Here is a 23,799-nt window from a genome sequence, read left to right as displayed (position 1 = left end):
TCCAGCTGGTCTGGACCCTGTATGTTCACACTGTAAGGGGGGGGGGGGGGGTGTTTGTCGAGTAGCAATGGCGGCTCGGGCCTCGCGTTTCGCTGTTGGCTTAAAGGCACACAATGCTTTTGTCTTGCTTTGTGTGAAAGAGCCACACTGATACTTAAGTCTTACCCTTGACCATGTTGCCATTTGTTTTTGAATGAATGCTTTCCTTCTTCCGGGCAGCTATCGGTTGTTATTCATCCCACATGGAACTCAGACACCTTAAAATGATTGGAAGATTAATCCACTGATATAATAATGTAATGGATTATAGCTGAAATCTTTGGTTCACTTTTTAGCACACAACACAGCAGTAACCTTGACAAAAAAAAAAAGGGGGGGGGGAGGTTGGCTCATGAACGTTTTAGTCTCAAACAAGTTTCTAGTCTCTTAAGTTTATTTTGATATCAAACTGTTTTTATCCCTCCTGACTAGTTACCAGAGGGTTTGGACAAATGATTTCAATCTTTACAAAATGGTGGTCAGCGATTTATAAAACGCTTGAAAGGTGTACAAAATGGGCATAAAAATGCAAAAGCAGGATGTGGAGGAGGAAGATTTTTACATATTTATTTCCAATAACCAACTGCTTTCTGCAGTGTTTTATTCTGACTGTTAGATGGATATTCGGTATCGTAGAGGCTCTTCAACAGGTTGAACTATTACGGTATTTCTAGAAGACATAATGTACTATGATCTCATTAAACAATACATCGTATTTGCGCCCATCATTGCTGATACACGTTTGATTTCTTCACAGAAATCTGTTTGCCGACATGACTGTTTGCCACATGGGACTCCATGTTCATTTGGACTTTGTGTGCTCTGTGCTTGAGTGTCACCAGTGTTCATGTCATTCTCTTAGCCAACTGCTACTGGCCATGGTTTCCATTGTTGGTTATTGGTGGATATTCTTGTCAGTCCTGACTTGCATCTCTTCGCCTTTTCTTTCCTCCTAGATCCAGTTCTTCAGGTTCCCACACATGTAGCCGAGTAGGTATCTTTGACTTATTTTTTTTGTTTTTGCATGGGTGTTTGTGTATATCTTTGTGTGTTGCTCCTGTCTGTTAGAAAAGACGGCGCTCGTCTCCGCTGTCACTGTCAAACTGTCAAACTCCTCGCTTACATAATCTCCATTTACTTGTCTTGACCGGTTTTTCCTCTATTCCCTCCACCAGGCCGGCCTTCCTGCCTGACCCCAACGATGGCAGCCTGTACTCTCTGGGAGGAAAGAACAACGAAGGCCTGACGGTGAGAGGAAATGACTCGATCGCAAATTATTTATCTCTTCTCTTTAGTTCAAAAATGCTTTTTTTAGTTCCCTGTTCTCCAACTGAAAGTAATGCACCCTCATTCTGAAGTTGCAGCTCTGATGGTGCACGTGTATGTTGCCATGAGACGGACAGAAATACGTGGCTGTGTAATGTTCATTCCTTCCTTTTGCACAAACAGAAATTACCGTTCACTATCCCCGAGTTGGTCCAAGCCTCTCCGTGTCGCAGCTCTGATGGCATCCTTTACATGGGTAAAGACAATTTCCTACAAAGTAGTTATTTCATGCCCGTCGATGGAGCACATCGCCGTACGTGCTGCGACCTATCTGTGTATTGAACACTTGACGTTTGATCGTGGGAATGAATGGAATGAGTTTCCTTCTCCATAATCGTGTGCAGCCCATGTCCTCGTGCATCACCTCTCCTGAACGAGCTGGTGTTATGTGGTTGCAACAGGATACATTTCAGTGCCTTTCTGTTCCACTCGACCTGCTGTCGTAGCCACCGCTCTTTTGAATTGACGACGGTTAGCGCTGGAAAGGTAATCTACCCTGGTGACGATGCGTCTTTGTTGAAAGGGAGGAGGGTGACATTTGTCTCTCCCCAGTTATTATCAGTGCAGCTTTTGTTCTCATTCAACTGAAGCTGCTCCCAGCACAAAGCATGTTGCACATGCAAAGTGTGACAAGCTCAAATTCTTCATCTTTAAACCTGTTTGTGTGTGCAAATTTTTTTGCCAAGTCGGTTTTGGAGGATTTATCAGGACAAACTCCTTCTTCATCTGCATTCTCTAAATCAAAGCAGCCCCTTTCTGATTTATTTTTTCGTATTCATCCATGATAATCTGTTTCTTGGGTATTACTGTTCTGACACTCCTTGCATTGACTAAATAGGTGAGATACCAGTCCAAGGGTGCAATGGGTTGGTCATTAATTATAGAAAGGTTACACCCATCACTGTGAAGGTTAAAAGGCTGCATGTTATTTTGCCTGTCTGGGTATGCAGACTGCATCTCTTGGGAAAATTTGACAATTGCTTGAAAATAGTCAAATCGCTTTTCTTTAGATGGGCCAAAATCACATGCGTGTTTTTGCTGTCTCCACTATTAGACCCTTGTTTTAAAAGAAGGAAAAAAGAAGAAAGGTATAAATAGACAATTTTCTTTATTTTACTTTTATTTTACCAGGATGTCCCATTTGAGATTAGAAATCGCTGTTACAGAGGAGACCTGGACAAAGAACGAACCGTAACCCTGGCGATAAGTGTCGGGTGTACAGAATAGTCAACTGTAGCAGCAATATGTAGAGCCAGATGAGCAATATAAAGTAAATAAAGAGCAGAACATCGTGTTATGTAAATAATGAAAATGCTGTAACCATGACAAAGGTAAATCATTTTGTTTATGTGCTCATGTACAGGTAAGAAGCAGGACTTGTGGTATGTGGTGGACCTGCTGACTGGTGAGAAACAGCAGACCCTGACTTCCTCCTATGCTGAGATGCTCTGTCCCTCCTCCTCTCTTCTCTATCTGGGACGCACGGGTAAAAACAAAACCAACACAAGCGCAGCTTTTTTTTTTTCTTTTCTTTTTTTTTTTTTTTTGTCACATGGCCCCAATATTGTCACTGCAGCTCATCTCATCCGGTTGTTGATTTCTTCATGCTCAGTGACGAGTTCATGTCTTGCATGCTGTAACCACAGACAGTTGGCAAACCATTATTTACCTCCGTTCATCTCTGCTGCTAACTCGTCTCATCTCAACGAGACCGCCAGCCCCCAGTCTGTCCCCACAGACTGAGGGTAGCTGGATTGTAGTCAAGGACCTGGAGCATTCGAGCCCTACAAACTATACATTCGTCACTGGGTGTCAAGTCAAAGCTCTTTTGTGAATCCCATTTTGTTTCGCAAAAGAAATTTTCAACACCACTTTTACATTACACTAGAAGCCCGGCTTCTGCGTCGGTTGCATAGGCAATGTCATACAAATATTACTTTTTTTCTCTGTGTGAATATTCTCTTGTTGTTCATCTCCCTGTCAGAATATACCATCACCATGTATGACACCAAGAGCAGAGAGCTGCGCTGGAATGCCACCTATTCTGACTACGCCTCCACGCTTCCTGACGACGACACCAAATACAGTAAGGGTCTCGGGAGTAGCTATTTTGCCGCTTTAGTTTTTGACGGACAGTACTAATCCCTCGTCTGTGTTTCGGTCTTCCACAGAGATGGCTCATTTCGTTTCCAATGGCGACGGCCTCGTGGTGACTGTGGACAGCGAGTCGGGAGACGTTCAGTGGGTCCAGAACTATAACTCACCGGTGGTGGCCATGTACATCTGGCAGCACGAGGGCTTGCGCAAAGTTTCCCACACTAATGTTGCCGTGGAAACCCTGCGTTACCTCACTTTCATGTCTGGAGAGGTTGGACGCATCACTCAGTGGAAATACCCATTTCCTAAGGAGAAGAAGCCCAAGAATAAATTCATGTAATTGCTGCTTTTGTGTGCTTTACGTCTGAAGTAGATACCGCGTGATGTTACCTTCCAGTCAGAATATATTTTAGATAATTATCACAACTTGGCTGCTGACTTATTAATTCAAATATTTAAACCCGTTTCATTCAGTTACTGTATTCAGTTGAATACGATTCACAGAACAAGCGTTGGCCGGGAGTTCTCTCGGGACGTGTTTGATCATTTTGTTCCTAAGAATCACAGCGACCTGAAGCACCAAAAGGGTCAAATCAAAATCAACTTTTATTTATGCAAGATTGCTTAGTGTTGGGATGGAGTCTAAACGTGTAATATCTTAACAATTGGCTGCCACAAGCCCTGGTTTCACCTCTGGTTTCACACCTCAGTTCAGTTTTATTTTTATAAACTGCGTCCACACCTGCTTCTGCTGAAAATCACAAACAGTACTTTCGGTGCTCGATCCTCCTGTGAAAGTTTCGCCTGTTTAGTGAGGTGGTAGAAAACTCCCAAAAGTGTATTGCAATCATTTTGAATACATAATGGTACACATGCTCCTGTTGTCGAAATCGTCGCACTTCTATTTAGCACAAAGATTTGGGTATTTATAAAATAAAAGTGGGTTTTTTTTTAACTGTGCTTTTTCTTTTTAAGGGCCACCTTGTACGTGGGTAAATACTCCACCAGTCTGTATGCGTCTCCATCCCTGGTGTACGATGGAGTTACTGTGGTGGTGAGTGCCATTTACAATTATATCTTAATTTAAAGAAAACACCGTACTTATTACTGAGACATGAACACAAAACAGGTTTACTGTTGTATTCTGTTTGTTGAAGCTTTGAGTCAGTGTTGGGTCATGTTCCCTCACAGTTTATCTCCTTGTTTCAAGGTTTCTTAATCAGTCCTCAGTTTTTTTTTCAGGTATGCCCAGAAGCTTGTACGCGCATATCCTCTTCCAGTTTTGTCTTGGCTTGCCCCATCTCAAATCACTTTGCCTCGCAGGCCTGACTCTCTGAAATAGTAGTGTTCGTTTTTTTTTTTTTTTCTCATGTAAATCCATTGGGCCGGCTAATCCGACCGCCTTAAATGTTTGTGTATGTAGCCTCGGGGCAGCACCTTCCCCATGCTGGAGGGTCCTGATAGCCAGGAGACAGAGGAAGACAAAGAGTGTGTCATCACACCCAGCACCAGTGTGAAGTTCGATGCTGCGTTCCGGGAGCGAAACCGGATCCACTTCATGAGGAAGTACCTGCTCCTAATAGGTACTAACACCAGCACATAAAGCAGACAGACCAACTCCTTTTCTCCTCTTATCTTCTTACTCGATATTGTGGTGAAGACTGTTTCAAGCCTCGGGTTTCTTCACAGGGCTTTGACATCAGGAAATCCTTTTGTAAAGTGGTGGTCGTTGTTGTTGTTGTTAAGAGGTTTCACTGTCAGCAATGGTCACCACATTTTCAACACAGGGCCTTGCATGGTAGACTTTACTTTTAAGCACAGTTTCCCAAAGTTTGTTGAAGACTCGGGGGCACATACTTTGTGGGACATTTCGGGGTCCTGCTCAAAGAAAATGATTTGTTTTTCAATTGAAGATATGAAATTTCAAATTTTTGACCACTATCATTACCATATCTTTTGTGAAGTTTTCCAAAAGTGTGGAAAAGCTAGAGAAGCTGATAAATAAACAACACCCAAAAAGTTTAAAGACCCAGTCTGCTGGGGAACAACTGCAACATACGAGCTGGGAAAAGTCATTTAGTTAGTTTTGATGCCCTCCATTATTATTTTTCATTCATTTTGCTTGGGTAATGCCGAAAACTACTCGGGTAATGCCGAAAACTACTCGGGTGCTGCACCTAAACCTTAAAATAGTAGAGAAAAACCCTGACTTCAAGTGAAGGTGTTGTACTGAGACTGCCCTCTGCTGGTCGATAAATGGAATCACGCAGACATGTTATACCTTACAGCTTTTGTTTGCCATTTAAACGCCAAACTGTAAATGCTTAAAACTGAAAAAAGTTTTTTTTTTTTTTTTTTTTTTTTTTTTTTTTTGGGTGAATGTCAACAATTCTGCTGCTCATAATAATGATTATTAAAAGGTTCTCTTTTTGTATTTCAGGTCACCATGAGACGCCCCCTGAAGCTCACACCAAGCTTCTGGAAAAGTTCCCCGACAGCTTCCCTCGCAGTCAAGGCAACGTCATCCCACCTACAACCGACAAGAAAGTAGAGGAGGTAATTCACGAGTTTTGTTAGAGATGTGCTCAAACATGTGTGCAGATCTACTCATTCACTTCTGCCTTGTCCTCATCTGTGCGTCCCTCCCTCCCTCCATGTTGTAGAAGGTAAATGATAGTGGTAAGGATGACGGCCCCTCCCTGCCGGGAACATCTATCGAGGAACCCGGGACCAGCGGGCGCCCCATGCGCCCAGAGGCCCCTGTTGACTCGATCCTAAAAGATATGGCCACCATCATCTTCTCCACTTTTCTCCTAGCTGGCTGGGTGGCCTTTGTGATTACCTACCCCAAAGTAAGTCACACTAAACCTACTAGTGAACTATTGTGTACTTGATACTACTTTATGGTGACAAATGACTTTGTGTGTGGAATAAGCAGGCTTAGTAAAAGAACAGACGTATTTGCATCAAAAAGTATTGACGTAAAATGGCCCCTTATTTTATTGCATGACTACATTGTTATTACTGATGTTTTAATGATTTAGTGGCATTTTTGCTCTTGTAACTGAGTTGAAGTGGAGCTACTTTGAACTTATTTATATCCAGTAGGCAGTTTAGTCTGGTGGTTCTCAGCTTATGGGTTGGAAAGCCTCCAACTGAGGGGTTGAGAAAATATAGTGGAGTAATAAAATCCAATTCTTTCCAACTTAAATTTAGTAGATAAGTACAAGTACAGGGAAGCACAAAAGGGAAATACAAGTACAGTATTAGATTAGCTGTGTGGTCGCTGCTGTGTTCATAACACTCCTCACGCATATGAAAGTGTCCGATAAACCAACTTCACAAACACAGTCTTGTTACTCTTACAGCCTTAAACCTGAATGTCATGAATAAACACATAATGTCCTCTCTTGCCACAGAGTGTCCACAAGCAGCAGCAGCTGCAGCACCAGGAGTTCCAGAGACAGATGGAGGAGAGGTTGGAGCTGCTCCAGAGGCAGCAGCCCTTCCCCCCCGCAGACGTGGGCCTGGGCTTGGCTCCAGACAGCGACTACCTGGAGGTGGCCCGCACCCGCTCCGAGTGCTCCGACCACAGCAGCCCCAATGTCACCCCCCGCGCCTCCAACCACTCCAACCTGTCTGTGTCTGAGCTCGGCAGTTCGGCCAATGAGCACGAAGATGGAGGTAAAGGCCGCAGAATTGCGACTACGGGCGTGCAGTGCTTGCTGAATACTTTGAACTCTTTTAACCCGATTTTTTTTTTTTTTTTCTGTCCAAAATTGATCTCAGAGGACGACTCCACCATTGTCAGAGTGGGCAACATAACTTTCCATCCAAAGGAAGTCCTGGGTCATGGTGCTGAGGGGACTATTGTGTACAAGTAAGCGAACACTTATTCATCACACCTTTTGTTTTAATATGTAAAACAGCAGAGAGATATTTCTACATCACAAAGTTGCATTTCCTCTGTTTCTCCACCAGGGGTCAGTTTGACAACCGTCCAGTGGCAGTGAAGAGAATTCTCCCAGAATGCTTCAGCTTTGCAGACCGAGAGGTTCAGCTGCTGAGGGAGTCCGATGAGCACCCAAATGTCATCCGCTACTTCTGCACCGAGAGGGACCGTCAGTTCCAGTACATCGCCACTGAGCTGTGTGCCGCATCACTTCAGGAGGTAATCAATGGATTATTTAAGCACTTTTTTTTTTTTTTTGCTCCCTAGGGAAATGTAGCGTGATGTCAATTTCATTCGTGAGGATTAAATCTCGCTCTCGTTATTAGAAGGGGCACCAGTGGTGTCCGTCCGGCAGGGAGGGAGGGAGGGAGGGGGAGAAACGTCTCGGTCAGGCTGGACGTCGGCAGGTGGAGGCTTGGGCCGGCGACGTACTGATCGTCGCTACTTATAACTCTGATGGACGCTTAGAGCTGACCTCATCGATACCCTGTCTCAGGGGGAAGGGAGGGGGGGGTGATGAGGGCCCACGTTTAGCACGATTTGATTCAGACTACGTATAAAAGTCCCTTATTTCATTTCACCAACGTAAGATGAGATATGTCGGTACCAACACGGATCACATTTTAAACGGTGAGGTCATTCTACCCGACTACTCGGGATAGAGAGGCGAGTTCATGAGTTTTTGGTGGCGTATGACCGCAGGAGGGAGACGTGGATCTTCTGGGACGGTTAATACTCTGGTTATCCGGCGTGTGGAGAGTGTCGACTTTGGGGGAGCCGGCGCATTGGCGCGGTCGTGACCCGAAAGGGGCGTCCCGTGGTTTTCGGCCGGCGGGATGTTTGTCTCCAAAGCGGTTTTACACCCGAAAGCGTGCGGAATTTGTCACTTGTGGCGGAAGGGTTTGAGTTTTTATGAGGTAAAAGGGAGATAAAGAAAAGGCCACAGCAGTTTAACAAAAGTTCAGGTGTCATCGCCACGTGGCGGTTGAGAATCGGGAGAGGTACATCCCGGGGTCAAATGAGATAACTGGGAAGGACGTGTGGTTCTGGCACTTTTTTGTGAAGGATACTTCAAAGCGGGTTCGCTACAGAAAGTTGTGGTAGTTGTAAGTATTTCGCTAATTGCAGCCCGAATTTGAATTGAACGATGCATTCTTTTTCTGGGTAATTAAAATGTCTTGCTGCGAGTCCACCGAGTTTTTTTTTTTTTTTTTCTTTTGACATGTCATTTCAAAAGAAAGCGCAAAAACCTACAATGAAGTACTTCCCACGTTGAAATTGACTTAACTGCTTTCTTTCATCTCGTCAGTATGTGGAGAAAAAGGACTTCAACCGTCACGGACTCGAGCCCGTTACGCTTCTTCAGCAAGCCATGTCGGGACTGGCCCATCTGCACTCCCTCAACATCGGTATAAAACACGGAATGCAAAAATCACTTGTCATTTTTTTTTTTTTTTATCACTTGGTTATTGCGCACCGCTAGAACTGCGGCCAAACAGCTGAAGGGTCTTGACGGCTCGTTTTTTTTTGTCCCCGCCGTCTTCCTTCCCCTCCAGTCCACAGAGACCTGAAACCCCACAACATTCTGGTGTCCATGCCCAACGCTCACGGTCGCGTCCGGGCCATGATCTCGGACTTCGGCTTGTGTAAGAAGCTGGCAGTGGGCCGCCACAGCTTCAGCAGAAGGTCTGGCGTGCCGGGCACCGAGGGCTGGATCGCTCCGGAGGTTCTCAGCGAGGACTGCGAAGACAACCCGGTGAGGGAACGGTTGACTTTTACAGCTTTATCCCGCCGTTTATGAGCGTGGCTGGATGTTAGGGTTCCCTAAAAAAAAAAAATACACTTCCCGTTCAAGTGCGCGACCACTTCCCTTTTACGAGCGATGCCTTTCCACAGCCGAGAAGGTGGAGGTTCAAGCTGAAGACTGGTGAATGAGTGGCCTCTGTTATGAGCCGGGAGGAGCAACCTTTCATCAAAAAGGTTCCTCACGGACGATGGAACCCAACCTTAAAAATGTGTATGGCGACAACGCTGTTAAATAGACGCCACGCCACACGTTGGCTGTTGCTTACTGGGTATTCACAGTTCGTTGTATTTACCTTCGCGTGAAGCATACACGCGTAACGTAAAGGCAGACTCTCTTCGAAAACGCATACGAATTAGAAAATGTGTGCTTATAAACTTAATCTGGTTTACGGTACAGCGGATACTCGTTGAAATACTTTTGAAAGGTAAACGCGAGCGGCCGCCTGCTGGAATTCAAATGAGCATGATCACGAGGAGCTCGCTGCTCGTGCCAGCAGTTTTGGTGTCTGTATCATCTGCTGGGTAGTGGCTTTACCTTTTTTAAGTGCTGGTGATGACGGTTCTTTAATGTTGTGCGTTTGATATTATGCCGCGCCGTGACCTCCCGCATGCTTTTCTTTCTTTCTTTCTTTCTTTCTTTCTTTCTTTCTTTCTTTGTCCTTATCCCCTCGTAGACCTGCGCAGTTGACCTCTTCTCTGCTGGCTGCGTCTTCTACTACGTGGTGTCCCAGGGAAGCCACCCTTTTGGCAAATCTCTGCAGAGGCAAGCGAACATCCTACTGGGCACGTACGGCCTCGACCATCTGCAAAGTGACAGACACGGTGAGAACTCGGACCTCTGGGGTCGTCCTCTCCGGTCACGTCGTTGGGTTGTTACGGCAACGGAGCGGTAGCTACGGTCAGGTGGAGAAGATGGGCTGGATGGTTGTCTGCTGCACATGTGTGGGATTTCTTTCTTGATGTCAAAAATGATTTACAGCTGACTTGAAGTACCCCCCCCCCCCACACACACACACACACACACACACACACACACACACACACAAAAGTTTGTCAACTCTGCCGGGTCTTGATTCGGCAAGTAGACAACGCATATGTAGACATCACCTTAGTTTGCATGTTGTCGAGCTTTACCTTTTTTTTTTTACGAGCACGACGTCTGAACCTGCACGTTTTGTGTCCCGTCACCAGGAGACATTGTAGCCAGAGATCTAATCGAGCAGATGTTGAGCGTGGATCCCCACAGGAGGCCCTCAGCTGAAAGTGTCCTCAAACACCCTTTCTTCTGGAGCCTGGAGAAAGAGTTGCAGTTCTTTCAGGTTGGTCGCATGTCGACGCACCTGATGACGTCGCTGCATGTCTGGGGAGATCGTACCTTTTTTAGACTTTAGACTGCGCCCGACGTGGTTTCAACCGCCGCTTACTCGAACCACATCTTGGTGCATGACAGACTGCCAGTGCACCGTGCTACTATAGATTAGTCTACACACACACACACTCGGGGTTTCTTCAAAATTGTATAAATCCTGTTTATTCTGCCTGTATTTTTCATTAATAAGCTTCTTCGTATAGATACAGGTGAATATGCAGATAATATTAATCTGCATGTGCACGCATTAAGAATTTCAGCAGTAATGCCAGGTTGTCTGTATTAGATGTTTGTATAAAAGTTTGTAGGATAAACGAAAACCACCTTTGGCCAAATATGAACATGCAGGATGTAAATCATGTTTAATTGGTTGGCTTGTTGACACCTGTCTTCATGTAAATGGGACACATTCATTTCCAAAATGAGTTGTTTTGTTTTTTTTGTGTGTACAATAATACTTTTTTTGCAACGCTGCAGGCCCCCTGCTGGGCATGTTGGTTGATATTCACAGACTCTGTTGCCTGTGGCTGTTTGCAGGATGTGAGTGACAGGATCGAAAAGGAGCCGCTGGACGGACCAATCGTGAGACAGCTCGAGAGAGAGGGGAGGGCCGTCGTCAAGTGTGACTGGAGAGAGCACATCACAGTGCCACTGCAGACGGGTAGGAGACTGTAATCTGACATGTTGTTCGCATTGTAACCAAACTCCTGGATTCCCCCCCCCCCCCCCCCCCCCACCCGTTCAGAAACGGTCTTCTCGTGCGCTGCGTCGCGTTGAACTCGTTGGTCGCAGTATTGCATTGACTCGGGTCGTGTTTCAGTTTAGAGCTGGTTGGAAATGTGCTCTGTTGAACTTTCACCGTTCAACCGGATGCTTTATCCCGTCACTGGCGAATGTCTTAAGTGTGTTTGGGGGAAGTAAGCCCGCTGCTTCCCGCCAGCGGCGTCATCTACTGAGCATCACAACCTCCGCTGAATCTCTTTTGGACTTCTTCTTTTGGCTCAAGTTTTACTGACCACTAAGGCCAGATAGTCGTGATTTGACCAGAGAGGCGTGAAGGGCAGGCAGATACAGACCGATAAACGTGTGTCGCTCGTGTGTTTTTTTTTTACGTTCGCAAAAGCACCACCAGTTTGTCCTTTTTAATAGATTCTCATTCATTTTAAAACACTCGAGCAACTAACCGGACTGGATGAAAACATTGAAAAACATGCATCCCACCTATTTAAATTTTGTTTTCCCAATATTCAGTTCGAGATTCAGCTTCACTTACAGGATAAAACTAAAACTTGTATTACGACTTCAGGATTTCCTGTTTGCGAGTTCCACGTCGGACAACAATGATGGATTCATTTTTTGGGTTTCTTTGTTTTCTGTTTCTGTGTCAGATCTGCGTAAATTCCGCTCTTACAAGGGCGGCTCGGTCAGAGACCTGCTGCGTGCGATGAGAAACAAGGTAAGCGTGTATTCTCACGCGGCGAACTGCCGCGTACAAATGAAACCGGTTTCTGCCGTCTGGACTCACGGGTCGAACTTGCATCCACAGAAGCACCATTACCGAGAGCTGCCCGCCGAGGTGCAGGAGACTCTGGGCTCCATCCCCGACGACTTTGTCTCCTACTTCACGTCCCGTTTCCCCCACCTGCTGATGCACACCTACCTGGCCATGCGGACCTGCGCGGCCGAGAGGCCGTTCCTGCCTTACTACGCCGCCACGGAGCAGCTCGCAAAAACGCCGGCCCGGTGTGCGCCCGACGGGTCTCAAAGACTGAACGAGCCGTGCGCTCGCGCTTCACTTCCTTCCTCACAACCCCAGGAACTCACACATTCGCCGCCGCCGCTTGCGCAAGTCTGCCGCGTGGCACGTGCCGAGTCGGCGCCCTCGTCGGCGGAGGAGCCCGTGTCTTCGCGGCGTCCGGTTGGGACGGTGCGGCCTGCAGAGCCGGCGCCGTCCGCAGACGCCGACTCGCGCAGTCGGACCGTGGAGCCCGCGTTCGCCTCCGACTCGCCGCCACTCCCTCTCGGGCAAAGTGACCCCGGCCGGCCGGAGACGCCCGCGCCGGCCGATCCTCCACCGCTGGACAAAGAACCGGTGTGAGCTGAGTCGGAGGATGGACCCGGCGCAGACGGGAGCGTTGCCTTAAGGAGTGGGGAACCCTGCGGGGCTCAATTTTTTTTTTTTTGCTGCGAGGCGAGCTGGCGAGAGGACCAGGCCTGCAGTGCCCGGGATCCGCTGCCAGGCGCAGCAGCTGCACACCGCATTAAAAGTGCCTTCTGCTGACCCCACGACACAAGTCTGTCCACGAGTCTGTCTCTGCCGAGAAGAAGTCGGATAACCAACAAGGTTATTGTTGGATATTTTCATGTAGCTGGACTGAGCAATGAGAGAATTTTTTTTTAAAACATTTTATTACAGCATGTCCAAAATAGTGTTTGTCCCGGAAGTACCTGGTCTCCACCGGGGGGTGGGGGGGGGGTCGGCCGATTATCGGCCCGCTTTGGCTGATTGGTTGCGGCCTCCCGATCAGCGTCTTATCAACGCCGAAGGCGTCTCCAGTCACGGACGAGCTGGGCCCGTCCGTGACTGGAGACCCGCTGATAAAAGTTGGTCTCGCGTAGCGACTCGTTATCTCACTTCGTGTTTGTTAGTTTAATGACACACTTTTGCGTTTAGTAAAACTGAATCCCGACACCGTAGCCGTTCGCTGTATCACTTCATGTCGGTTAGTTAAACCAACATTTTATTTTTATTTAATTTTTTTTTTGTGCCGTTATGCATTCAGCCGAGGACAGGGCAGAAAAATGTCACACGGCATTATGTAAGATCACGGACGGTGGCTAATGGCATTGGCAGGAAATATATATATATATATATATATATCGATTGCAAATATCAGTTATCGGTGTCCTCGATTTACAAATATTCTGTATCGTTATCGGCCCCGAAAAAAAAAACATATCGGTCGACCCACCCGCCCAGCGTGGAAAACGTCCAGATGTTGAACACTTGAGTAGTTTTATTGTGCAATGTTGTGTATTTCTCAGTGAGCCTGTTCACTGCACAGATACTGTGTGTATATTTTTGTATAGACTGATTCAGAATTTGAATCATTGTTGAGAAATCACTTAATATGGCCGATGTGCCTTTTTTTTTTTTTTTTTTTTTTTTTTTTTTTAATATCACTGTACTGTGCGAGTACAGATCTTTAAAATTGACTATGCTAAATGTGCTTGATTCCAGTTAATGCTGCTAGACTGCTTCTCTTTTGTCAATCCGGACTGCTGACTCGGTAAGTTAAGTGGACTGTTCCAAAGGGTGTTCAGGGTGACATCTGAATACAGTAGGTAATTTAATCCTCATATTTATGGAGTCTAATGTTAGCGTAGGAGTCAGGCTGCAAAATGCTCATGTATAAATAACTTTTCAAGGGTGTCAAAGTGAAGTTAATGACTTGCACATTAAATTCTATTTTTTTTTTTTTATACTAGCATTTTGCTTGTTCATTGATCTTGCTGCAATATAGAACGTTTAACTTCTGTCTGTTCCTAAAATAAGAAATATTGTGATTTACAGGAGCTTCCGGCTGCTCGTCTGGGTTAGCGACTGCTACAGTTACCATCGGTTAGAGTTTTATCTGCGCGCATTTCATACTTAGACGTTTGGAACGTGACAACTGAACACGATCCAGTAGAAGCCCTCCAGGTGAAGGCGTGCCCAGGTTGTGTGGAGGCTGTGACTGAATTACCAGGTTTTCAGACCCCCCCCCCCCCGTTGCACTGAAACACGGGCGAAAAGGAGGGAACGAATACTGCGATTTACTGTCCTCACTCTTCCAACCGCTGACCTACTCGAGATGCCGCAAACGACTCCAAATAACGTGGGAGGCTGAAATACGGTACATTTTCAGAACGGCAAGATTTAGCAACATCATCAAACAAAATTGTACTTAAAAGGACCACAAACAAAGATCCACTCGAATGTATTAACGGTGAGCTCTCACTCGTTGTCAATTTTTTTTTTTTTTTTTTGTACTGCTTTATTAGTAGCAACTACATCACATCGACATCAGCATGTCATAAAAACATAAACGCAGTCCAAGCACGACAGCACACACCACCACATGTCGTACTGACATGAATGACGCTTTTGTTACATTACCACGTTTCTACAAAGTACAAATACTACATGCTCTGATTTAAGAACTCGTTGACACCGATGTGGTATTGTTTCTTCTAATAGTGATTGGCAGTATTCAGTGGTGTCTGTTTTTCCTTTGTTGAGCATTAAATATTTTTAGGGCGATTTGTTCATACCGTCTCTGGTAAAATGGTCACTCCCTGCTTTATTACTGGTGTGTGACTGAAAACAACTTACATAATGATAATGAGTGATGAACATCCCTTTACTGCTCAGGTGACCCCCCCCTCTCTCTTTCTTCTCATTAGGATGGTTCTGTCTCTTGTCTTCCAGCCAAAGTGTTAAATACCTTTTTAGGTTTTCAGATGTAGGAGACCTGTGAACTAATGCCTTTCTATTTTTACACTTTCTTGTGCCTGAGACTTGAAATGGAGACAAATCTCTGCCATTAATGAAAAGTATATAACACTCACTATCCTACATGCGATTTAAGTAACTAAAGCTAATCCGACATCAGTTTATTTATTTATTTATTTTTAATGGCATTGATCAGCTTGCAGCAACACGAGTTGCTCTGCGGTTTCTGGTCCCGTCAGAAGACAAAATGCTGAGACGATTGCTTGTGGTTTTGAACGAGCGGTGGGAGGAAGAGTCGTGCATAGTTCTGCCCTGATGCACCGTGTGCAGCCTTTTCCTGGTAAACGAAACTGACGCCGCTGAGCAGATTCAGTGGGTCCCAGACCGCCCAAAAGTACCGACGGACGACAGGGAAGGGTCGAGAGCTGCAGCAAGTCTTTTCCTGCAAAACCGGATTTGACTGAACAGTCTTTTGTCTTCTGTCGGTATTTATCAGAGGTAAGAATCATGATCGCGTTTTGTTGGTCTTAACGGTTTTTGTTTTTCGCCTTCATAACGGTAAATCATCTCTCCACGTAGGGCGCCATGTACTGTGTACCCTTAAAAAAATCACTACATACGCTTGATGTTATGCTCCAAAGTAAGTTTGCAGCCTGGTTCTGGGTGTAAAATGTGGTATTTTCTGTGCGGTCGTTTAGTGATTTAAATGAGAACAGTTTCCACACGCCTAACCAGGTTTCACAAATATCCTGTATTTTTTACGATCACGAGTGGATGTTACGACATTTACGACGTCCCGTTAAACCAGGGGTCTTCAAGGTTTTTCAGGCCAAGGACCCCCAAACTGATGGAGAGATGGAGCAGGGACCCCCTACTATATATATATTTTATAAAATTGTGTTTTATATTAAACTGGGCCTCGTGCCATGTATAAACATACCTTGTTTATTGTGCATTCAATACTAAGCTATTCAAATTATACACAGGTTCATATATTCATGTTTTTATTTTAAACGTGTGAGGTACAGTGAGTAGGGTGGCCTACTAATACTGGTATCAGGGAGATTTTTTTTTTTTTTTTTTTTTCTTCCTTAAAATGGCATTTCCGTTTCAAATAATATTGCAGCTTATGTCAGGGATCTTAGTCAGCTGGGGACTGAATAGGCTCTCGGTCAATCACAGAGCATGCGTGTAACATGCGGCCTTGTGATTGGCACAGCAGCGATAGAGGCGGGTCCTCCGCTTTGTGTGCGGAAGGCTTGGAGTGACAGGTCCAGGCTCGTCTCACGCTTTGAGTGAACCGGTGCCCAGCTCCAGAGAGCTGCTTTGTGTCGCTGAATGTGTGCATTTCTGACTGAAAGATAACATCTTCTGCCTCCATTTATACAATATGTTGGATTCATGTTAATGTATATTTAAAGACATTTAAGCAGACAGGGGACTGAGGGGACACAGGAGGAGAGGTGATCGGGGGCAAAACAGGAAAAAAACGGACTCCTGACAAAAACTGCTGAGGGTTAGAAAAAGATCATGGTATCAGTTACTTAAGGTACATTACGGGAATTTAATATGTTATGTGTGTAACCTAAATTAACATTACTTAAAATAAATTCACGCTTATTTTTGCTTTCTCACAAACTCGAACACCGGTCTTCTGGGTAAATAAATGTCTTGTTTGTTCGATTCAGCCACCCCAGACCTCCTACCTTCTTAGATTTGTATCTCTCTTTGTACTTGCATGCATTTATTTTTCATGCCCAGGCGGAGTAAAACATGACACCGAGACAGGATCCTTAAGAAACTTGTTTGTGATTATTAAAATTATGTTTTATTTTTGAATAAATGCCGAAATATTGTTTAACTCGATATCAATATTTACGTTCAAAAACCCAGTATTAGCCAGGCTGTTATCTTGAGTGACTTTGATGTAGACCTGCAAATGTAAAATTCAAGAGCGTTTTACATGGAGCTTGATGTGACTGTGTCAGGAAGGATGAACTGAACTCACAGCTGTTTGGGATTTTAGCTTCAAAATTTCACCACAAAGTTTGGAAAGATAAATGAGCCTGCAAGATAATAATGGACTGAAAAACTGTATCATATTTTTTTTCAGGTGGAAAGTGACAGTGAGTAAACGCCAACACTGATAATGTGAAAAACAGAAAGGAAATCATGGGTGAGTGTAACTGGTTTCTATGAGATGTCCCTTTTAAATATTTGCATACTTTCTTTTGGTGGTTTTGGTTTTCTTTAGTCTGAATTTATCTTTATTATTTTTCTTTTCTCTTAAAGTAAATTTGTGAATCACAGATTTGGCTTTATCAGCATGATATAATAGTCATGGTATAATGTAGCACGATACAAACACAAAATCCTTCAGCTATTTGTTTTTTTTTTTTGTTAAAGTAAAGCTTTACATTTACAATCTGTTTTTAAAGGTGCAGCAATAATTATTTTTATATTAATTTTATTGAGTCAGATGAGTGTGTACAGTGTGAATGGGGTCACAATTTATTACCCAACTCTGTAGTTCTGGTCAATTATATGTTTTTTAGCAAATTTGTTCGGGTTTTACAGAGCACACTTTCACTGTTTTGTTTTCTTGGCTAGAAACAGGTCTCCAACGTTGCTCTGTATTTACTTGATGTGTAAATTGTGTAAATGTGTAGATAAAGTCTCCAGCATTAATGAACTAGCTTGTGCTGGAGAGGGATGTCAATATTGGAAGCTAATGTGATTACAGACTAACACGTGGTTGGCTTTTGCTTTTCATGTGATTTGATTACAAAATCTAAAATTACACCAAACATCCCATCTGTATTTCTTTGAGACTGTCACTTTTAATCAAACCCATTGATTTGTATTTCTTTTCACTGTTCAGCTGACAAACCTGAGCAGTCACCCAAGAATTGGACAGAATCGGAAGTCAGCACCTGGCTAAGATCGATTGGGGTGAAGGAGCAGTACATAGAAAAGCTCTACGAAGAAGAAGTAGATGGACAAATCCTTCTTACACTGAATGAGGACTTTTTGAAGTCAAAGGTATGCATGAAACTGGGGCCTGCTCATTTAATTATCCAAAGAAGAGATGAGCTTCTCCACTCCCAGCAAAAATGTCAGGAAAAGAAAAAGCCCAATAGCAGCAAAAAAACTGAGCTGGAGCAGAAGAACAATCCAACAATAAGTGAAGGTCGTCCAGCTCAGATTCCTGTGACAGATCAAGATATCGTTGAGGAGAGACAAACTGCTCAGGAACAATGCACGTTGACTTCAAAGGATGACTGCAAACCACGGCCATTTGATCAGGAAGGGATTGATTTCATATATGTAAAGCAGAGAGTCCTGCAACCTGAATCTGGTGCTTTTAATCTGACATCTCCATGCCGTGAATTTAAGTCTTTTGCCACTGCTGCTGAATTGGATCGCACAAGACTCCAAGCTAAGTTTGCCAAAGAGGTTCTTAAATTTGCGACTGGCTGTATGAACATCAGATCAAATGGCACAATACACTTTGGTGTCATGGACAGCAAGGAAGATGCAGGGTACGTGCATGGGGAAATAAAAGGGATCCCTGTAAAAGAGAGGGACATTTATGTAGATGCTTTGGACTACATTGAAAGGAGTTTCTCCTCTAACAAGGAGCACGTGCGGCAATGTGTGCGACCGCCAAGGTTCATTGAGGTTATGGATCTACAAAGTACAGAAAAGAGGTTCGTGATAGAGGTTGACATCGTGCCTTCAATTAGTATCGTTAAGAACAAGGTGTACGCAGTCCGCCTGCCAAACTTCAAAGAGTCAGTTAACAAAGTAGAATTTGAGAAAGAAGTGATTCTGCGGCGGGTGGGTTCAAAAACCGAGCCGGTGAGCGACAAAGACTTGAGCGATTTTCACGAGCGAGTCAAAGATCGAGATGCTCAAAGAGAGGAAGCAGAGAAAAATCAGTTCCTCAGCGGTCCAGGAATCTGCCAAGACCTTGGAAGGAAACTCACAATGCTAATGACTAGTGGAAAGAAATTCATGGAAAAAGAAAAATGGTTCATACTGGTCACAAGCAAATTCACACCTGATGACCTTTGCAACATCGAGTGGCTCCTTAACATGAAAATGTTCTGTGTGTTTGACTTTGACCCAGACTCAAAAATATCAGGCCTATGCAGTAGATACCTTGATCATCATGCTGCAAACATGCATTTCCTGCAGAGCTATAGGATTTCCGGTGGCAAAAGCATCGAAGAATTTGCAAGCCACTTGCATCTGTTCGAGCAAACTAGTTGGATCTTTTGTAATGGCCGCACTGATTTCAAAGGAAATGAAACTCCACGCGATGAAATGACTTGGATCAAGACCAAAATGACATTCTTGCGGGAAACTGTGTCTTTGATCTGTAAGCAAATCTTGCCAAAAGGTACCTTCCAGGTCATTTTCCTTCTCACATCACCAGTTGAGAAACCACTCATGCACACCTTTTATGAGTTTTTCACAGACATGGAAGGCCATGAAGACATCATCTGCATCTGTGAATCAGAGGAAAACTTCCAGAAGTGGCAAAGCTTTGCAGAGGGTTCATGTGGAAAAGAAGCTGTAAATAATTCCAGTGTTGTTGGGATGAAAATGAGTCACGTTAATGCAACTCTGCAGCTTGTACAACCCACAAAAGCATGTGCCCGCAAACACTTGCCAATCTTTGTGAAAGGGACATGCCTTCTTGAAACACAGGTAGAGGAACAGATGTATTCTCTGGAAATTCTGATGGTCAATCATTGTGATGAAACAAACATAGATTTCATCAATGAGGAGAAGGCAAACATTGAAGGCCAGTTCTACCGAGGTGGAAGAGTGACTTGGTTGAATTTCTGGCTTGCTGAGCACAAGCATGTTGGAGAGGTAATTGAAAGAGATGCTTATCGTGAAACTTCCCGACTTCTCAAAGATGCTTTGAAATACAATGCAGATCAAACTCCAGTGAATATTATAAACATCTACCATCACCCAGGAAGTGGAGGAAGCACTGTGGCTAGACAGGTGCTGTGGAACAACAGGAAAGATCTAAGGTGTGCCGTTGTGAAGCCTTCTTACCCGGCTGCTGTTGTTGCACAACATGCATTTGATCTGAGAGAATATGAAGAAAAAGATCCACTGAGGTGTCTTCCTGTGCTGCTCCTCATTGAAGACTCAGACAAAGAACATCTAGATAATCTCAGGCATGAGCTAGAGGTGGCCATTAACATCAAGCGAATCCCGTATGAAACTGTAAGTTTCATTTTGTTGAGCTGCAGACGTTCCCATGATCCAGAGAGGAGATGCAGGGAGTCTCCCTTACAGAACGTCTCCGTCACTCACAAACTGTCTCCTCAAGAGAAGAAAAAGTTTGCTGGAAAACGAGAGGACCTCAAGGAGCATTATGAGCATGACTTCATCCTGACATTTGTTTTGATGAGTGAAGGATTCAGTGAGGAATACGTTCAAATGTTTGTGGAACATTTGCTCCAAGACATTGACCGTCAATCTGTTGTCACAAAACTCATTCACTTTGTAGCATTGCTGAACACGTATGTTCAAAACTCATTCATCTCTCAGTCCCATTGTGAAGCACTGCTTTCTTTAACCCTCCACTTGGACAGGTTTCGCCAGCATAAGTTTGAGATGTCACTCAGTGATCAGGCTAAACTAGTCTTCTTGCATCTTCGAGATGACAAGACACAGATTAAATCAATCCGAATCATCCACCCACTCGTTGCAAAAGAAATTCTCCAACAACTTCTGGGAACCCAGCAGACCCAAAGCAGTTTGGCAATGGAGTTGCTCTGCGAGAATGTGCTTTTCGAGCACAGATTTGGAAGGGACGAGTACCACACATTTCTGAGACATCTTTTGATAAGGCGATCCAGAATTAGCAAAGGGGACGAATATGATAGTTTTTTCTCTCCTCTCATTGAGCATGTGTGTGACAATGAGAAGAGCCCAGACAAAGCTATCGAGTTACTCAAGGAAGCGTTCGAGCGTTTCCATAAAGATCCTTTCTTTGCTCAGCAACTTGCTCGCCTTCATTATACTTATGAAAAGTTTGAAGAGGCAAAACACTGGGCAGAGACGGCAGCTAAACAGTTGCCCAACAACTCGTACATACTCGACACAAAAGGGCAGGTGTACAGAAAATGGTTCCAAGCAAAATGCAAAGCAATTGATAATGACAACAAACCAAAGACCGCCCAAAATACAGCGGATGCTGTGGCGACTGCACTGAAAGCCCTTGAGTGTTTTCAGGAATGTGAGAGAGCAGCTGCTGCTGATATGGAAAATGTTAACAGCTCAGGATATTTTGCTGAAGTCGAAGTTGGGTGCAGCCTGCTCAAACTGATCTCTTCATTGCAAGTATTTGTAAACAGAGGCAATGGCCATTCAGAATGTATGAAGTACCTGGTAACAGATTACATTCCTGAGGAGGTTGAAGATGCCTGGGGACCATTTCATGGCGATTTGAAAAATCTCCACAAGATAATGCAAGATGCCTTGGAATGGATTTCAGAGGACCTCAGTTACTTCCAGACAGACATTGGTCAGGATGAAGATGAGACACCTGAAAGTCTGGAAGAGAAGATAAGCCATCCTCTGAAATGGTTGGCAAAAAAGTCTTCTGAGTATGGGAAGTACTTCAGTGAAGCGTATTCTACTGCACTTCTAAAACCGGGTCAGTCGATCCCAGACAACCTATCTGTTTTCCAAAAACGCATGATCATCTATCAACTTGGCGGTGGTAATGTAACATCCATCCTCAACAAGTTAACCGACCAAAAGGATGCAGTACGTCTTCTTGAGTATATCGTTTCTCTCTACCCCAGAAATCCAATCAACGCCAACTTTGGTCAAAGGGATATTGTGAATTACATAATGGCCCACATCTCTCTAAACTGCCTGTCGCCACGAAATCCAAAAGTAGCTCCTCTGAAAGATCTACAGGCGCTTTGCCGTCAGTTCCCATCTGATAAAAGGAGATGTTTGCCAAATGCACTGTTCTTGCTTACCTTGCTATTCTGGCCCGAGGATCAAGACACAGACCAGGAGAAAGAAGCCAAATATGAAATCGTGCAATCAGCCGTTGAACACCTGGAAAAAGACTACTGGACCAAGATGAAAGACATTCCCCAGCGAAAAAGGAGGATTTACACCCATTTCTTTCTGGGAAAAGGGAATGGGTTGGATAAATTTGTCCACAAGAAAAAGTTTGAAAAACTCACAAAGGTTTTCTCAGTCTCTGTGAAACGCATGATGTGGCTTAGTGGAGAGGCATGGAAAATGCCAGACATTGCCAAAATGCTGAAATGTGTTTCTGGATGGACTGAAGATAAAGTGGTTTATCTTGAAGGTCCTCGGAAGAAGAAGTTCAATATCCTGCCTCTCTACGTCCCCTCGGTGCCTCATAGTAATGAAAACATCACCTTCTACTTGGGGTTCACCTTTCGAGGCCCCGTAGCCTGCAACATCCTTGTGAATAAATAGCCTATCATTGAACAAGTAGCCGAAGTGTGGGCTGAGTGTCCACCTTATTACCAAAAGTAAGAAGAGACTATGAATGTCTCTTCAAAAGTCACAAGCTTTGTGAGGTCCTCAGTTTGGAAATATTTGTAAAGCTAAAACTAAAGATGTTGAGGCACACGTCATGGTGTGAATATTGCATTGTTTCAGAAGCTGTAAGATGGAGCGATATTTTAATTTTCTATCATTGTTTTTGTATTCTTTTACTTTTTTTTTTTTTTTTTTTCTATTTGTATATACAAGTTTACTCAAAAATACAGCCAAAGTGTTATGAGAATCATTAACCAAAGTATATATGAACATGTTTAACCTGGACCATGACACAATTCACTCTGAATTTATAAATGAATAATAACTATGTAAACATTTTTTTCTACTCTACAGCTGAGTGTAAGTGCTAATAGAAACTTTAAATGTTCCGTTCAGGACCTATGTGTAGAATCTTTTCATTTTCAGATTGATTGTAGCTCTGGCTTAGATGGACTGTCGGTCACACCTGGCATTAAATTGCATTTCAAAACCATATAGTGACCATTTGTGCTTGGATTTTGGCAACTGTCTCACGATTGGTGATTCGGCTAAACAGCAAAATAAAATCTTCCATCTACACAAGAGAAGCAGTCTGTGGCTAATTGTATGACTTGACTAAAATGTGAGCATTCAAACTCTATCGTCAGTTGTTCACTTGTGATTTGATCGCCAAATAGATTTTGGTTCCACGTGTGAACCCTTCCTAAATGTTTGGGCTTTAAATTCATCTTTGAAGCTTTCAGTTACTTTTTTTATTTTCCAGGATAATAGGAAGCAATGGAAGTAATTGCAACTGTTTCTGAATAGAATGAATTGAATTATTTTTATGGTAATTGAGTCTGTATTTTGACAATAATGTATTAGAAGCTACAGAAGAATGTTATGCACAGTTGGAAAAGAATGTACATACTGACGTGCAAAAGAAAAATGTTTTTAAAAAGTGTTCGTATCAATGCTGTATATATTTCACAAACTTTGAAAATTCTTTCTGAAGATAAAAGTGCAAAGGAAGCCAGTTAGACTGCAGTTGTTTTTCTGGCAAGGAATGGCTTTTTTTTTTAACATAGAAATATTTTACTGTGTATTAGTGTTCATAAATATGTGAAAGATGTCAGTGAAAGGAATAAAGCCTCTTTTTTTTTCCAAGCCTCA

The 23,799-nt window shown here is 43.8% G+C and overlaps 2 protein-coding genes across 2 annotated transcripts in view; both read left to right on the top strand.

The window, feature by feature from the left end:
- ern1 (endoplasmic reticulum to nucleus signaling 1) overlaps window positions 1–14,077 on the top strand; it is a 22,139-nt gene extending 8,062 nt beyond the window's left edge. Inside the window, exons 3-22 of the mRNA XM_069143756.1 lie at window positions 996–1,029; window positions 1,215–1,287; window positions 1,489–1,561; window positions 2,729–2,851; window positions 3,350–3,451; window positions 3,537–3,798; window positions 4,438–4,516; window positions 4,886–5,045; window positions 5,903–6,018; window positions 6,126–6,314; window positions 6,882–7,146; window positions 7,252–7,342; window positions 7,444–7,633; window positions 8,724–8,823; window positions 8,971–9,170; window positions 9,895–10,042; window positions 10,412–10,539; window positions 11,127–11,250; window positions 11,978–12,045; window positions 12,136–14,077. Coding sequence (XP_068999857.1) covers window positions 996–1,029; window positions 1,215–1,287; window positions 1,489–1,561; window positions 2,729–2,851; window positions 3,350–3,451; window positions 3,537–3,798; window positions 4,438–4,516; window positions 4,886–5,045; window positions 5,903–6,018; window positions 6,126–6,314; window positions 6,882–7,146; window positions 7,252–7,342; window positions 7,444–7,633; window positions 8,724–8,823; window positions 8,971–9,170; window positions 9,895–10,042; window positions 10,412–10,539; window positions 11,127–11,250; window positions 11,978–12,045; window positions 12,136–12,687 — 3,077 coding nt within the window. The 3' untranslated portion in view covers window positions 12,688–14,077. The remainder of the gene's footprint in view (window positions 1–995; window positions 1,030–1,214; window positions 1,288–1,488; window positions 1,562–2,728; window positions 2,852–3,349; window positions 3,452–3,536; window positions 3,799–4,437; window positions 4,517–4,885; window positions 5,046–5,902; window positions 6,019–6,125; window positions 6,315–6,881; window positions 7,147–7,251; window positions 7,343–7,443; window positions 7,634–8,723; window positions 8,824–8,970; window positions 9,171–9,894; window positions 10,043–10,411; window positions 10,540–11,126; window positions 11,251–11,977; window positions 12,046–12,135) is intronic.
- On the top strand, window positions 13,830–23,799 carry LOC138194776 (sterile alpha motif domain-containing protein 9-like). Its single transcript, XM_069143753.1, has 4 exons — window positions 13,830–13,879; window positions 14,164–15,582; window positions 17,198–17,260; window positions 17,966–23,799. The coding sequence occupies exons 3-4, from the start codon at window positions 17,257–17,259 to the stop codon at window positions 22,579–22,581; spliced, it is 4,620 nt and encodes a 1,539-aa protein (XP_068999854.1). The 5' UTR covers window positions 13,830–13,879; window positions 14,164–15,582; window positions 17,198–17,256; the 3' UTR covers window positions 22,582–23,799.

The sequence above is a fragment of the Embiotoca jacksoni genome, unplaced genomic scaffold (genome assembly GCF_022577435.1).
Source record: "Embiotoca jacksoni isolate LCO1_2020_lvr unplaced genomic scaffold, fEmbJac1.0.p SCAF_113, whole genome shotgun sequence".
NCBI lineage: Eukaryota > Metazoa > Chordata > Actinopteri > Embiotocidae > Embiotoca > Embiotoca jacksoni.
The sequence above is the reverse complement of the archived record's forward strand: the minus strand, read 5'-3'. Positions and strand labels throughout refer to the sequence as shown.